The sequence below is a fragment of the Taudactylus pleione genome, unplaced genomic scaffold (assembly GCF_031769625.1).
Source record: "Taudactylus pleione unplaced genomic scaffold, aTauple2 ptg000376l, whole genome shotgun sequence".
Classification (NCBI taxonomy): domain Eukaryota; kingdom Metazoa; phylum Chordata; class Amphibia; order Anura; family Myobatrachidae; genus Taudactylus; species Taudactylus pleione.
In genome coordinates, this window is record NW_028284777.1 from 954,554 (window position 1) to 972,603 (window position 18,050).

General features: G+C 41.6%; 1 protein-coding gene across 3 annotated transcripts in view; it reads right to left on the minus strand.

Annotated features, from left to right (window-relative positions):
• The window catches only part of HELQ (helicase, POLQ like), a 64,546-nt gene that overhangs the window by 10,553 nt on the left and 35,943 nt on the right, over positions 1–18,050 (minus strand). For all 3 annotated transcript variants that reach the window (XM_088445024.1, XM_088445023.1, XM_088445021.1), the window contains exons 13-17: positions 15,808–16,021; positions 15,558–15,715; positions 10,139–10,237; positions 7,155–7,328; positions 4,180–4,293 (exon numbers count right to left, since the gene is read on the minus strand). In XM_088445024.1, the coding sequence (XP_088301150.1) occupies positions 4,180–4,293; positions 7,155–7,328; positions 10,139–10,237; positions 15,558–15,715; positions 15,808–16,021 (759 nt within the window). The remainder of the gene's footprint in view (positions 1–4,179; positions 4,294–7,154; positions 7,329–10,138; positions 10,238–15,557; positions 15,716–15,807; positions 16,022–18,050) is intronic.

The window sequence follows — 18,050 nt, forward strand, 5'->3', positions numbered from 1 at the left end:
TACAAAATTCGCTCCCAGTTACGCCAACTTATTTATGGCGTACTGGGAAGAGGAGGTAATCATGAAAGAACCTAGGGTGAACCTCCAATGGTGGTACCGTTATATAGACGATATCCTCTTTTTATGGAGCGGTAGTGAGGAAAATCTGGCTCTTTTTTATAATGATCTTAATAATAATGATTTTAATATTTTTTTAACGTTTCAATCCAGTAGAAAGAAAATAAATTTTTTAGATTTAACCATCTATGTGGATAACAATGAACTACACACAAGAAGTTACAATAAACCTACAGACGCAAACAATTTCATTGCGAGTACCAGTCAACATCATAGAAACTGGTTAAGAAGCATCCCGAAAAGTCAATATCTAAGGTTGAGACGTAACTGTAGTAAAAAGGAGGAATGTGAGCTGCAAATTGAAGCCATGGAACAAAGGTTTATAGAAAAAGGTTATGACACCAATTTATTGGATCAGCATAAAAAAGAAACTTTGGATAAAAACAGAGGATTTACATGATAACACTATTAAAGACAAACGTAAAGATGATAGGTTTCAATTTGCGTTTATCACAGGATATTCGGCAACACAGACAGATAGATACCATCATAAAAAAAACATTGGCATCTCCTTCTAAAAGATCCGGTCTTGAAAAAAATGATACCTGAACGTCCCTAATTTAAAAAGTCTTCCAACAAAAAGTGCCTTACCAGAAACATCTACCCACCCAATAAGAAATAAAGGCTTCTTCAGATGTGGCAGTTGTGTCGCAAGCAGATAGATTGTGACTGGGCAAACGAAATATGAGGAATTCGAAAGGAATGGCAAAAAATTTCAATTAAATCAGTTTATGACATGTCACACTACTAGTGTTATTTACCTCATAGAATGTAGTTGTAAACTCATTTATGTAGATAGAACCAGTCGAGCCCTTAAAACTAGGGTAAGCGAACATCTGCGAAATATAAGAAAGGGCCTATTAACTCATGCTCTCTGAAAACATTTCAAAGAAATGCATAATTGTTCTACTAAAGAAATTACTAGCTTCATGGCCATAGAAAATGTAAAGAATACATGGAAGAATAGAAATTTAGAAAACCGTTTAGCCAAGAGAGAGATGAATTGGATTTTTAAACTAAAGACACTAATCCCCAATGGTCTAAACTCTGATTTTGAATGAAAGTGTTTTTTATGATCCCATCTCAAATTTTACTATTTATTAATTTATTTATCTTTGATGGTTTTTATGGATTTATTTTTTTATGGCATTTATTGATTCATTTTAGAATTATATCATACATCTATTTTATATTGATCCTATGTTTTATTTATTGTGTGTATATATTTGGGGTTATATTATCCATTTCTATAAGGTTTATCTTTTATTGTTTTAGGTTCACTCTGTTTTCTATAGATATTAAGGCATCTAGATCCAGAACGGTTGCCGTTTTTTCTAGGAAAATAATAAGGCACCTAAGGATTAGTATGGGTGCCCTTAATAAAGATGGCAGAGACAATGTGGACATCTTTTTTTATTTAGAATGGAGGTTAAAAGAACCTGGAAAGTTTCTATGTCTAAAGGACCTTCCAAATATGGCGCTTTGTCCAGGACGCTTGATGCCTCAAGTAAGATGGCCGCGGTAACCGGAAATGATGAAACGGGAGAACACCCGGATATGCAAAATAGAGGTGAACTTGACCCGGAAGTAACTGAAAAGATGGGTATATAAAGCCGACATTTCACAGTCTGAACCACATTTGCCTTGAGGAAGAGAGCAGTGACTCTTGAAACGCGTTGGCCTGTGGTGCAGACTGAAAGGTTTGAAGGGTGGATGTTCCAGGGATTCCCCCCGACCATAAAGTTATCGAATTGGAGCTTCCGGAGGCCACCAGATTGAGACTTTATTTGCCTGTATGCAAGGGGAAACCCGGTAATTACCCACCTTATAAACCTGCACTTTTATGATATAGATGAACTGGAGTTCATATATTTTTTAAAGAAGAATATTTTTTCTGTTTGATGTTTGGATTCTGTTACGAACCATTGTTGTATGTTGTTATTAAAATTGTCGTGTTTAAAACATATTACACTATGGTCCCTATCCCTTTGATTATGTATTTTATGGCACTGGACTTATAAGGGAAGGAGGAGGATTCAGAGACATGTGAATGAACCAGACCATATTATTAAGGGAAGTATTTTGATGACATATGATACTCACTTTTTTGTTTATATCAGCGCATTCTAGTCTGCAATATTTTTGTGGTTTATGTTCTAGTTGTTTGAGTTATAATAGGGTCTAACTTTTTTTGCGGATAGGAGTGCAGCATAAGATATACACATAGGCGCCTGGTAACACACTCATTTTTATTCACGTAGGCTCTGAACAGAGCTGGAGAGGACATCCACCCAGGGAGGGGGTACCATCTGAGAATACCCCTGAAAGGGTACCATTGACTGCTGCGTCACCGTGGGAGACTGCACGTATACAGGCAATCCCGCATAAGGACCCACAGTCTGAGACCCGGGAGGAGACTGCACCAGATGCGTAACCCCCGGGGAACGGTAGACTGGGGCAACGCCCTAGAAGGGACTGCAAGCCGGTCCGCGATCGACGCCAGCACTTGTGTAAACATCGCCCAAGGAGGATCCTGCACCACCGGGGGTTTAGAGGGACCAGGTACCAGCTGGCACCGCCCACACAGACCGTCCTGAGACAAATCCACCCCATCCGCCCCTGCCGAACAGCACCGGCAGGAAAACAACACAGGAGCCACGGAGCATACGAGGTAAGGCGTATAACACCTCCGCACACCCCAGTATACAACACAAACAGCCCACCAAATGGTACTGAGTAGCACACCACTGTATGTGATGGACCTCACAAATACGTAGATCTATATAAGTGAGGTACACAGAAAGAACACCCCTCCCCCACGCACCTGTGGGCCGTAGAAGAAGGAAAGGGATAGGTACAAGCTGACAGTAAGTAGAAATAAGCACAGACAGCAGCACTAGCAAAAGTCACATACCATGCAGGAAGTTATACTCACTGCACCTTCAGCTACAATCAACCTCCCAGATTCAGTGTCTGGGAGGGCTATAGCGCTGCGAACACTGTCCTTTCCAGGGTAGAGGTACGCAGGGGGACCAGTCCACTGGATACCGCCTGGGAGCTCTGCGTTGCTGCCCTGAGAATATGGCCGTCGGAGAGCTCTGAGGAGGAGTGGCCGAGAGATAACAGCCCAGCGACGCCAGCACGCATGAGAGAAGGCGTGCTGGGCTGAGGGGAGGAGCCGCTCAAGCAGGGAAGGCTGCCTCCCCTGGCTAGTAAGTGAACCCCCAGGAATGCCGGTTCCCTTCCGGTCCTTACACCTTGGTGGTCCAGCGGTCACGCGGGGTGTTCTTGATGCAGGGGGAGCCCGCCGCCGCCGCTACTAGCGCCGCCGGTCTGTCCCCAGAGACTGGCGGCTGAAGACTGCCTTTGCTTCCCCTGCGCGCAGCGTGAAGCGCTGCACGCGGCTTACCTGGCCCCGTGCGTCCGGCAGCAGTCAGTGGGAGGTCCTGGAGCCACGCTAGTACTGACTCCAGGGTCCCACTGCGATCCCCAGATCAGTACTGGCGTCGCAGCCCCAGCGGGGCTGTTGGAGCGGCAGCGTGGACGTCCAGATGGACAGTCTGATGCTGCCGTTCTGAAGATAGTAAAAAATAAATAAACTAGATCTTCTTTCTTTTTTGAAAAAAATAAAGCTTAGGGGCTGCTTATGCAGCCCCACTGCGCCAGGGTGACCCGACTCCGGTCGGGCACCAACTAAAACTGAGGTGCTGTGGCTCGGGGGCGGGGTATAGAGGAGGACGGACCCAAGTGCATCCTGGGAGCAGCAAAGCTTTAACTGCGTGGTGCCCGTGGTTCCAGATCCAGCTATACCCCAAGGTCAACCCTGTGGACCCCCTATGGAACCTGAAGTAGAAACAGTAATGATTGTAATCAAGCACAATTGTAGTTATTACCGCTAGCAGGGAGCCACTAAGATCAAACAGGAAAGTACAAATGGTTCATTAATAGCTGCTGTTATCAAGTTCCCACATTTTTTATGAAATTTAGATTCATGTAATGTCAGCATATCAATATCAACTTTACTAAACAACCCAATGAAATGTATTTATTTTTTGTACTAACCTCCAAAACACCAGTCACTTCCATTAGTGGTATTAGCTCGGATTTCACACAGTAGCTGAGTTTTTTGGTGACGTCCAGAAGCAGAGCTTTATATGCCCAGAATTCATCTAACTCCTTTTATTAAGCACAAAACAAAGAATATTTATGAATATTAACTATAGAAAAAGATAGAGAGTAATGTCATCTGAAACGGGCTCAGTTCACTCATTCTTCTTTGTGGTAATACATTATACTCAAAAACAAATATGGCGGAAGATTCTTGGTGCGACTTAGTCGCTCCGCCATGAGTAACCATTATGCTCCCACCTTGCTCACCTCTTCAATTTATCTCTCTTCACCAGCATCTTTTCCTCGTCATTCAAACATGCTCTTGTCACACCTATTCTTAAATAACCCAACCTCGACCCATCCTCACCCATCATACTACCACCCCATTTCTCTTCTCCCTTTCGCCTACAAACTACTTGAGCAGCTTGTCTACAGCTGCCTCACCAGCTATCTCTCTGACAACTCCATCCTTGATCATCTCCAATCTGGCTTTCGCCCACATCACTCCACTGAAACTGCCCTGGCCAAAGTCACCAAAGACCTGCTTGCAGCCAAATCGTAGATCATCCTCTCCTCCTCTTCACCCTTCAGACCTTTGGCATCTCTAACACCGTCCACACCTGGTTCACCTCTTACCTCACCAAATGCTCCTTTTCTGTGTCTGCCTCTGGCTCCACCTCCCCCCTTCCCGTTGGTGTCCCGCAGGGTTCTGTCCTGGGCCCCCTGCTCTTCTCCCTGTACACCTCTACACTAGGAGAACTCATCAGCTCCTTCGGCCTCCAATACCACCTCTATGCCGATGACACACAACTATACCTCTCCTCTCCTGAACTCTCCCCTACTGTCCTCTCTCAGGTATCCAGCTGCCTCTCTGCCATCTCTTCCTTGATGTCCGAGCACTCTTTGAAGCTCAACATGGACAAAACCGTACTCATAATTTTTCCCAATAGAGTCTCCACTCCAACCAATCTCGCTATCACTGTTGACAACACCATCATCTCCCCTGTCCCCCAACTTTGCTGCTGGGGTGTCACCCTTGACTCCACCCTCTCCTTCACCCCCCACATTCAATCTCTGGCTCAATCCTGTCAGTTTCAGCTATGCAACATCGCACGCATAAGACCTTTCTTCACCCAGAATGCTACCAAACTGATTATTCATTCACTAATCATTTCTCGACTCAACTACTACAACCTTCTACTCACTGACCTCCCACGTTGCAATCTTGCTCCCCTCCAATCTGTTCTCAATGCTGCAGCTAGACTTATCTACCTCTCCCGCCGTTCCACTTCCTCTGCCAAATCCTGCACTGGCTCCCATTCCCCTACAGAATCCTCTTCAAACTCCTAACCTTCACATACAAGGCCCTTTCTAACTCCACTGCTCCCTACATCTCCGACCTCATCTCTTTACATACTCCCTCTCGCCCACTCCAGTGTGCCAATGACTGTTACCTCTCCTCCACCCTATTTACTTCATCTCATGCTCGTATCCAAGATTTTGCCCGTGCAGCCCCCCTTCACTGGAATGAGCTCCATCGCTCAATCAGGCTCTCCCCGACTTGCAGAGCTTCAAACGTGCACTGAAAACCCACCTGTTCATCAAAGCATACCCTTCCACCACATAACTGTGTCACCAGGTCGCTCTCCCTCCTACCTACCTCCACCAGGTCCCCTTCTACACACTCATGCCATCTGTCTGTTTCCCCTCTCCCCTAGATTGTAAGCTCCTTGGAGCAGGGTCCTCCTCCCTACTGTCTCACAGCCCTCTTCTCAAGCACTTCAATGACAGCCTTCACCTTCCCAGCTGTATTGTGTATGGAGAATTGGTGTTGCTATTTGTTACTTGTGCTCTGTTTATACTTTGGGTACTGTATTGTAAAGTAAGTTTCTGTGCACCCTGTACTGTATGTACGGCGCTGTAGACCACTTGTGGCGCCCTATAAATAAAATGTAATAATACTTTTTCCTAAATGTTGCGTCTCATTCGCATCACAGCTGCATACAGAGTCACTTACAGTGTTCCAGACACACTGAATAGTACTTTTTGTTGGTATGTAGTCATTATGGCAACATTTAGAATGTCGACATTCACAATGTCGACATTACAGGTTTAGAGTTAAGACCCGTACACACCAAAAGATATCCTCACTGAGCGATATCATTTAGTGTTTTCCCGGCAGTGTTGTGCTCAATGTCGTTAACGACAGGGCACACACTAAACTATATCATTAACAATATCGTTCAGTGCCGGCACCCTCCCTCATCCCCGAACCTGCACAACCTGACGATATTGTCAGGTTGGACTGCAGGTTCGGGTGATGAACAAAGTCATCAATGACTAGCGGGAGCGCGCATGCTGGTAGTTGACGGCATACACACTGGCCAATATAATGAACAATATCATTATAATTCATTATGTCGGCCAGTGTGTACGGGGCTTTAGGCTGCAGTTAGAGTTTAAATTTGTTAGGGTTAGTTTGCAGTTAGAGTTATGGCTCTAACAGTAGAAAACGTTATGTCGACAGTGCATGTTCACTTAAAATGTCAACATTTTGTACCACACCCCTTTTTGTCACAAAAGATTTGGTATAAAGTCACACATTTAGCATAACAAAATGTGGCACAAGGTATGGCATGGTCCTTCGTATCAGAATTCTATTTTTTTCACCCATATCGAACATAGAAGTAATGAAATGCCACCGGCAGTAGGCAGTGTACCCTTGCATTGTAATTTTGTCGCATTAGTGATATGAATAAGATACATATATTGGGAAAAGTCTCTGGCGGTATGCTTGGTGTGGCTAAGTTCCAAAAACCGTGGCACAAATTAAGCAAAGGTGTATGTAGACACATCTGTATTAATCTAAGGAAACACATAATTACTAAAGCATTTAGCACTTCATATATTATAGTTAGAAATGTTACCTCACAGAAATGCAGTACGCAGGAGGAGAAAGAGGCAGACGAGTTGAGCAGATTTTGAACAAAACCTCGAGGCATGTTGAATTTTGCAGACACACACCAGATATCTAGCTCTTTCATCAAGGCATACAGGACGAAGGACAGATAAAGTCGATTCACCACTCTGTCATCTGCACTCTATAATAGAAAATATTGAATAACATGTAGTAAAATTATACCTTTATAATGTTAAAAATGTATATTATGATGTGTCTTGCAAGACAACTTACAATCTATATTCCTTACTATATGGACACAAACACTTTATGGTTAATTTTGTCAGAAACCAATTAATATACTGGGGAGAACATTAAAATGTTACACAGGTATGGATTGGTCATAATCAAGCTCGTGACCCCAGTAACCTTGATGTAGCAATGCTAACCACTGCCAAATTCATCTTCTGGATCCATATTAGGGATCTGGCATGATTCTAGGCACTATATAGGAAGAAGGTGGTTTTGTCTTTTAGGCGGTGCACAAAATGTATCTTTATTTACATAAAAAAACTTAATGTTTATTAGATATACCTTAAAAATATCCTTTTCTTCAGGACATGGCCAGCGAAATGGAGGTTAAAAAATTAGAAAGTAGTGATAAAGAGTATATACTGAAAACTGTGTATTAAAATAAAGGAAATCCCTGCTGTGTGTCTGTTATTTATCATATAATGTGTTTAAATATTTAGATTGAGTCATAAGGACAATAAGAGGGTAAGAAGTACATTACACTCAATTATAACTGATAATATAGAACCTAATGGATGCGTTATATTCAATTGTAGTTTGTAACGTGGAACCTAGTATATAAGGCTACAGCATGTATCAATAACTTGACTTATCCAGTCGTCATCAGATGTATTTAGATATTTATTTTGAGCTCTGAGTCATAAAGACAATAAGATAGTAAGAGTTATGTTACACCCAGATATAGCCAGTAATATAGAGCCTAATGAATGCGTTATACTCAATCATAGTTTGTAACGTAGGACCTTAGTATATGAAACTATATATGAATATCCTGACTGCATCCAGTCAGTATGTTAATCACATGTTGTTCACTTGTTATCTCCTTGGTAAATCAATATAATATAATATAATATGAGTTATATTGGGTATTGATATATATCAATTATATTGTTACCATTTACATTGATGTAGACTAAGCTCCAGTATATTTACTAGTCTCCCTCTCCTGACCACGTGTTATTGTTGCATATATTAACTCATATTTTCTGGTTCTTCCCAAATTCTTTTTTTCATATTATAACCTATAACCTTTATTGTTATATTCACAATCTTAAATCAGCCTTTATTTGTTGTTTCTAATTAGTGTGCAGGGATCTCCCAATGCAGCTTGTATTTATTTCCTCTTGTGGCTGCTGTCAGAGCATTCAGGAGAGATACACTGTTACAATGTTGCATTTCAAACTGTGTGGTTCAAGGGCTTATTTGCAATTTAATGTCCCTGCAACAGATAGGACAATTCCCACAAAGATCTCTCACTATAGTTTATATTAACTTCCTCTTATGGCTAATATCAGAACATTCATGAGAGATACACTGTAGCAATATTGCTACATTCTAATAGTTTCAGGCTGACTCAACAACTCAATGGCATATTGATGTCCCTGTAACTAGGACAGTTCTCACATAGCTATTATATATTCTCATCTCTTAATAAAGTTACAGCATCACAGGTCATATTTTAATTACAGACACGCATGCCGATGCATGTTTCGCTGATAAGCTTTCTCAAGGCAAGCCGAATGCCTCTACATTCCCAGATTATAGTGATACAGGAGGGCCAATGAAATCCTGTTTCCTGGTCACATGATAAGTGCAACCAATCCAGTGCCATCTCTCATTTTCATTGAGAATGCCATGTCACGTAATCGTCATATCCAATTAGTATCTTTGTCTTGTTTCTCAGCGAATGCTCCGTATACTATTCAGTGACTTAAGTGGGTGTGTTCGCGTCTGCCAATCAGATCTTGATCTATCCTAATGTTGTTATTATTGTTAGCAGGTGAAGATCTAGTCTTTTTTAAAAACAAATTCACTAATGGATATTAGGATCTAGCAAAGCATAAATAGAACTGAGCTACATAAACATATCTAACTGTATTATTTATACTAAATCTGGCATTGAACATGTGACCTGATCCTGTTATTAAACATGTATAAAGCTATTAATAGGGTTTGTCCAACCCTCTTTCATTCAATATAGTGCCCCTATTGCTCCTAAAAGTTCTTTAGGGCAGCCACCTTATTGTATGCTGTGGGTACAAAGAAGGAAGCAGAACTGAACAGTTCCAGGTGGGAGGGGGAGTAATGATTGTGGCACCTGATTGGACAGGTGCCGCAGCCAATCCTTTTGCCACATTATAAACCCCCTCTCCATACCACAGAATGCAAGACTTCAATACTGGTAATACACTGCTCCTTCTCTCTATCACAAGCTGCCGTAATTAGGCAATAGTTGGGTTCCAGTGGGGAACCTAACCAAACTCTAATTGGTGGTTTTCCAAAAGGAGTAACCCTCTCTGACGGGACATTGCTTTACTCTAGAATCATGAAGGAGGAGGGAAGCAGTGTATAGAAGCAGAAATATTTATATGTTACTGATTGCTTCCATACTCATTGGCAAGAGAAATATTATATGTTCACTGATGTATGAACACACAGGAAGGAGCATTAGTGAGAGTTTGGAGAATGACTGATATATCTAGTTTCTGTCATACCTTAGCAGCCATTATGTCACTGACTGCAGACTGTGCAAAGACAGTCTAAGTTTAAAACACTGCATTCAGAAGAAGTAAAGCCAATAAAAGACCATGTATTACAGAACTGAATGTTGTATATTAAATAATTGCTGTGTAAACCAAATTTGTCCGGATGATTTCTATGAACCAAAAATATATAAAATGTTACTGTTAGAAACTTTACCTTTTTTACTGTTTGACCTGACACTTTGCGTGCAAGAAAACTTTCAGGCACTCCTACACTTCCAGCCACTTTCTGATCCACGGGTTCAAGCTGATTAAACTGGAAATATATGTGAACAATATTTTAGTAAGCCATGTTACCAGAAGGTAAATAAGTGCATGCAATTCTTCAAGGCAACAGAGCAAACATTCTACTTTACTGAAGAACATTTTCACAAGAGCCCATAGAAGGCCCATGTACAAATGTTTGGGCCCTAACTGAACTGAAAATATGGCACATGCATAGAAGAGATCTACAGTACCTACATCCTGCACATACATCATACTTACAGTGATTTCTACAGAAATATGGTGCCTGTGCTAAATTTCCAAAGAGATCATTGGAAACATGATGCGGAAGGGTGGGCAACACAGGTCCCCCCCCATGTGCACACCCTGCACATAATTATAGATACTCCACTGACATTTGGCTTAACAATCAGTACTTAATGGAAAGTAGAAGCAGTGGAAAAAAAAAACAATAAAACAAAAATAGCATCCATAAAAATATGGATTCAAATATCTATATACAGTGAAAAACAAACAACATAGAAAAATACAGATCTGTTATGTAAACATTTCCAAAAAGAAAAACAAAAATAGAAATACATTGGAAATGTGCTGGGCGTTCCTTGGCAGTGGCAATTCAGACACCCAAAGATGGTCTGTCTTATGGGAGTGTCGCAGGTATGTCACTGAACTGGTTACGAACTCAGACACTTAATCACTCACATTTGAGGCTAATGCACCTACCATAGGGCAATTCAATAGTGCGACTGATGGTTGCATTGAAAGACATACCAAACAGTATGTCAGCGTCAACACATGATCAAAGCAGCCGCCTCAGTCCTTGCACATTCAGGCGCACGGCTGTACACCAGGGAAGGACTGATGCTAGAGTATAAAGTAGCAGGAGCGACAACGCAAAAGACGCCTAAGCTTTCGCAGCAGCATGCGACACTGAATCAGCACAATGCTGTGGGTAACTGCTGAACAATGTAATAATTGGGAATGCTAGGCACATCGTGGACAAATACAAAGATAACCCTTAAAAGTAACTTCAAATATTTTTGGTGGCACATGCCAAGTTTTTTTTTTTTTTTTTTTAAATCTGGTTGTCTGTGCAAGTCTTGTGAACACTTATATTTTGTAAAATATGCCCACCGAAATGTGCTAGGATATATTTACTGTGTATCACTCATCATGGTGTATAATATTTGGTATTATGCTTGACTTGACTTGTTTATGTTGTGCAGTTTTCTTTGCAATGTTTTTGCTTCTATAAATAAAAATAATATATAAAAAAAGATCTAGTTGTCTGAAAAACCCTAAGTTCCAAACATTATAGATAATGGATCCCAAACCTATATTCATTAAAAAAACAAAAACCCGAAACATAAATATACCACACTAATTGAGACAGGCATGGAGGGACTCCATTAAGATAGTATGTGGGCCCCTCAACATTATTCCAAATTTTCCTCATTTTGGGGTAATAACTGCATTTCAGAGTTACTCTCACTCCCAAACAGACTGCAGCGAGAACACTCTGGCATCACGGCCTTTGGTCTTGTTTTTAAAGGTTGAAAGATAGTAGTACATGTGGATCTTCCAACTGAATCCAGGATGCCCAGTGGGGCATTTTTACAATGTGCACAACTTAGCCAAGCATTGAAAGCTCTGTGATTCAAGATGTCCCTTCAAATATTTGTCTCTTATGGTACCTAAATTGGATGACCAAAGAACAGTCTGTAACTTACGGTTGGTTAACAGTAGCACTGCAAATAGGAGGATGACCTGGGGCCCTTGAAGTAATGATGTATGGGAAGAAGTTGATGGAACTAAGAATTAGCCACTAGTGCAAGTCAGGGGACACTTTTTTTTCATGAGGTAAAACTTGAATAATATTGATGGGACATGTGAACGATGTCATGTAGAACTATAAAAAACATGTATGAATTATGGGCCTTATTCAGCAAGGATTGCTATTGTGAACAAAGCTGCGAAAACACACGCAGTCTCACTGCAAAAATATGCTAATGATTGCCGTTGCAGCCGAATATAAGGACACCTACTTCACCTTACACACATACGTAATAATTAGCAAGTCTGTGAAACCATCGGTAACAGAGTACAATCGGAGCCTCACGCACACTTGCACAAGGTCTGACCTTACTCAGGAATTGCTAAACTCATCGCACGCAGTGAAAGCCCAAGCTGCGTATGACATCACAGTGGCTAATTTATGCACGCTCCTGTAATGGCGTTCAAATGCACTGGCACGCCTGCATTTCACCTGCCCCATGCGCAGAAAGCAACAATCGGCTGTCTGCGTGCATAATCGCAATAGCGATCCTTGCTGAATCAGGCCCTATATCTGCTATTGTGTCCACATTAAAACATACTAAAAGCCTTCAGCTAAACCACTTAGCTTCCAGTTGAAGTTGTTAATAAATAAGATAGGGTCATTTCAAATACTCTCATACGAGATGACACTTCAAACAAGAAAACTTGTGGTTCATGGACACAAAGGGACCCATACATACAGTACCTTGCAAAAGTATTCACCCCCTTGGCTTTTTACCTTTTTTGTTACATTACAACCTATAATTTATTTATTTGTTTAAACTGAATTTTATGTGATGGATCTGCACAAAATAGTCTAATTTGGTGAAGTGAAATGAGAAAAATATATATAAAAAAGAATCTTTATAAATAAAATTCTGAAAATGGGCATGTGCATATGTAATCACCTCCCTTTGCTATGAAGCCTCTCAAAAGTTCTGGTGCAACCAATTATCTTCAGAAGTCACATAATTAGTGAAATTAAGTCCACCTGTGTGAAATCTAAGTGTCACATGATCTGTCAGTATAAACACACCTTTTCTGAAAGGTCCCAGAGGCTGCAACACCACTAAGCAAGAGGCATCACACCATGAAGACCAAGAAGCTCTCCAAACAAATCAGGGACAAAGTTGTTGAGAAGTACAATTCTGGGTTGGGTTATAAAATAATATATAAATCTTTGATGATCCCCCGGAGCACCATCAAATCCATCATCATCATCAAATGGAAAGAATATGGTACCACAACAAACCTGCCAAGAGTGGGCCGCCCACAAAAACTCACAGACCGGGCAAGGAGGACATTAATCAGAGAGGCAATACAGAGACCAAATGTAACCCTGAAGGAGCTGCAGAGTTCCACAGCAGAGACTGGTGTATCTGTGCATGTGACCACAATAAGCCGTACACTCCATAGAGCTGGGCTTTATGGAAGAGTGGCCAGAAAAAAAACGATTATTTGCCAAAAGGCATGTGGGCGACTCCCCAAATGTATGGAGGAAGGTGCTCTGGTCAGATGAGACTAAAATTTTACTTTTCGCCCACCAAGGAAAATGCTATGTCTGGCGCAAACCCAACACATCTCATCACCCCAAGAACACCATCCCCACAGTGAAACATGGTGGTGGCAGCATCATGCTGTGGGGATGTATTTCAGCAGCAGGGACTGGGAAACGGATTTGAGTCGAGGGAAAGATTGATGGTGCTAAATATAGGGATATTCTTGAGAAAAACCTGTTTCAGTCTGCCTGTGATTTGAGACTGGGACGGAGGTTCACCTTCCAGCAGGACAATGACCCGAAGCATCCTGCTAAAGCAACACCCGAGTGGTTTAAGGGGAAACATTTAAATGTGTTGGAATGGCCTAGTCAAAGCCTAGATCTCAATCCAATTGAGAATCGGTGGTCAGACTTGAAGGTTACTGTTCACAAGTGGAAACTATCCAACATGAAGGAGCTGGAGCAGTTTTGCCTTGAGGAATGGGCAAAAATCCCAGGGGCAAGATGTGGCAAGCTCATAGAGACTTATCCAAAGCGACTTGCAGCTGTAATTGCCGCAAAAGATGGCTCGACAAAGTACTGACTTTAGGGGGGGTGAATAGTTACGCACGCTGAAGTTTTCTGTTATGTTGTACTAAATGTTGTTTGATTCACAATATAAAAAAAACCACAACTTCACAGTTGTAGGCATGTTCTGTGAATGAAATGATGCACACCTTCAAACAATCCATGGCAAGGCACTGTAGTTGGGCGTAAATGCTTTTCTTTTGTGTAATAGCTGTTGTGTTTTTGTACTTTTGTATGGATGCATTTTGAGCTTCCATTTAAACGGGTGAAACGGAAAATGGAGGAGTGAAATCATTGGGAAAGTACTGTAAGGATATGTTCAGGCAAAGTCTTCCCAAGCAGATCACAGCAAAGACACATCAGCTCCTGACATGAGGTGTATCACTTGTTAGTGCTAAATTCCTAGCGCAAAATATGCACAGATGATGATGGTGACGATGGGCAGCCACTTCTGATTCGCTAATACTTTTACTTTTCTTAGTGTGGCTCCATATTTATTAGATATGTGAAATTCAACAGCACAGAAGATTCTCATTTGATCTGTCAAAGGATTTTAAAATGTGACTATACCTTATTAATAGCACTGTCCAATTTTGCATTCCACTTAAATTGTCCCTTGAAGTTGTCTGTTTCACCTAAGCGGGTCTATGCATTATTCTTCTATCTCCTGCATCCTGATATTTACAGTATGTCGGTATAAACAAACAAGTTGTGTAATTCTTCCTTGGGCCCATTCTGCATTTTATTCCCTTTGTTTTTGATTTTTTCTTTTCTGTACCTCCTTATTACTTGTATGCGAAATTTTCAATAAAAACTAATGTTTAAAAAATAAATAACACTGTCCAGATGTAGACAGACTATACTGTGTGTGAATTGTGTACTGTCATTTTAGCATTTCCTACCAACACTATTAAGCCAAAACTGGGTGCATCTTGCAATATGTCCAGATCTGCGAACTATGTAAGGTGACCCTTTATTGGGGTGCGTCCCAGTGTACATGGGCCCAAAAGCCCTCATAGGGTTAAAATAATTTTATGTACCGATATAATTATTGTCATCATTTTCTTTCTATTCGGTTTTATTTTTATATGTAACTGACAATTAAACCTTGCCGATTGTTCCCTCCATCTCATTACCTCAACCAGATATTATTCTGCCCTGATCTCTTCATCCTGTACATGCTTCTGGTCACAGATTTTTCTTTTATGACACATTTAAAAAGTTTAGAAAAGTAAATATTTAAACAGAAAAAAAAAATAACCAAGCAATAATTTCTGATATATAGTAAGATAAATACTAATGTTTTATTATAAGCAATAACGCATCCTCTCCTGTTAAAAAGGATATCAGGAGTCATCTCAGCATTCGAGGTACTGTATAAAAAAAGCTATCCGTCTGCTCAAACTTCTTTGTGACTTCTTTCATCCATAGATGTCACAGTAGGAGGTGCATTATCATGTATAAGTTTTACCTGTCTGAAGTAAATCATCCAGTCTGGGCTGATCTGAGCTACCATATCATATGGGGTCACCAGGTACAGAAGATGAAAGTGGTTCTGAAGGACTAGGCCTTCCAGGCCTTTTCTTAGATCACTGTACAACATATCACAGTAAGATAAATCAATGGATCCTAAAAGAGATTATACACATTAATGTCTAATAAAATACAGAGTAAACAATTACACAAATGTCCATAATTTGGGTTAGGATCACACTGCTCACCTTTATAGGTTGCCTGGCCTAGTCTTGTGACCTCAAATATATCTTGCTCTGTTTCAGGGCACTGTTTGACGCATATTAGACTTTTGTTTGCTAAATACTCCAATGATTCCTTTGTTATGTCCCACAGTGACTTTTCTTTACACAAATGTTTTTGTTGAACACTGAATAAAGTATAACATGCAACATTGTAAATTTCTCTAGCTGTTTTTGCCATCTGAAAAAAAAAACAACAAAAAAAAAACTTATTTGATATGACTTCTCATGAATACAATGTAAATACTGCAATTACAAAAGTATATAATTACACTGCTCAACAAGAATGAAAATGCCCTGGAGCGCATGGAGTAGCACGTAGGTTGAAGTGCTCTCCAGGTCTCAACTATCCGGACTAAATATCCTGCTTTCCCCCGGGGACCCAAACATTTACCGGCTGGCGGTGGAAGGTGAGGGGATACTCCTGAGCGACAACTGAGCCGCGGCGCCGCGTTATTGGTGCTGCCGGGACGCCTGTGTCTTGGGGCCTGCTATCGGGACCAGCCATGTGACACACCTGCGGCGTCTCCGTCAGGCTGCCCTCTCTGCAGTACATCCGGACGGTAAGTCGTCCTGCCTGCTGCCTGGGTGAAGCATCTGGATTCTGCCGGGAGCAGCGGGGCAGACGGGCGGCGCGGAAGCAGAGTCTGTGGCGCCTCCATACTCCGGGGTTGCTAGCCTAACCACGTGACTAGCTGGCGCCATCTTCCTTTGAGTCAGGGGACTGGGCTATGCGCTCTGAACGCTCTGCAGGGAGACTAGTGACAGGTGAGCTATCCGGAGTAGCTCATTCTTATATTCCCATCTCCTGTGTGAGCTGTTGATGCTCCTTGGAGTCCTGCAGTGCCCTACAATCAGGCTGTGTGACAATAAGCCTTGATCCTATTAACTTAAGCCGGTATTTGTTGCTACAGGGGAGACTTCTCACCATAGACCTGCATGTGTTTTATATAAATCATCTCCAACACCCTGTGCCCTTTCTGTGCATAAGTGCATACTTGTGAGGACTGTACTATCTGCATATATAAATATGGTGAAGCATCAGCATCAATCAGCTGTGGCTGCAAAATTAGTACAATACGCCAGAGGCTCTGGTTCTCAACCTAAAACTGATGATCATGGGAGTGAGTCTCCTCCTGTTTCCCCCGCTGAATCTGCAGCCTCAACTTCAGATACCCCTTCTGACCTTGCAATGCAGCATGTTGTCGATGCAGTTACGGCATTTGAAACCAGACTCTCTGATAAAATTGGTAAAGTCCAATCTATCGTTAATACATCATGATCTGCAATGTGTCAGAGAACGTGTGGGCGAGCTTGAAACCCGTACGTCCACTTTAGAAGATCAAATCCCACCCCTAGGTGTCAGAGTTGGATCCCTAGATGCACAGATGTCAGCGGTCCAGAAAAAGCTGTCAGACATGGAGGGTTGGTTGAGAAGAAATAATGTGAGATTTGTGGAACTGCCGGAAAAGGAAGAGGGGGCCCCACCCCGCACGCTTATTGCAAAGCTCCTTCACTACAGAGATCGGGATGTTATCCTTCGTTTGGCCTGTACGAATGGCCCCCTGCAGTGGAATGGGTGTCGGATTTCCGTGTTTCCAGACTTTGCCAGAGAGATTTAGAAGAGGGCACAGTTCTCAACTATAAAAAGGCACCTGAGAGATCTCAACATACCATATGCCATGATTTATCCATCCAAATTGAGGGTGGTGGCTGACGGAGAAACAAAATTCTTTGCAACCCCGCGAGACGCAGTCCTGTGGCTGGACCGGCATAGGCCGGCGAGACTCCCGATAGCCCAAGATTGAACCTTGCATATCTCCTTTCTGTTGGTGTGACTTTTTGAATCGTTACAACTATCGAAAATCCGTATGTATACGAATATTTGAAATGTGACCAATCTTGTTTGTATTTCGAATACACATAATATGTTAATTAAAATTTTTTGTATGCCATGGTACAAAGAACATTTCTAGTGGAAAGTTTAATTTTTTCTGTTTTTCTTTTTGATGTTCTGGGTACACACTTATAGACCTGGAGACCTCATTTGTGTTATGCCTTAGGGCCATTATATTTTTTGCCCTATTTATATTGTGTATGTAGTGGGGTAGTGGTATAAATGCACTGCCTTAGTTGATTAGAAGATGTAGAGAATAAGAGAGGGGGAGGGTTTTGTGTAGTTTAGGGATGAGGTATGCCGTAGTTCAGGC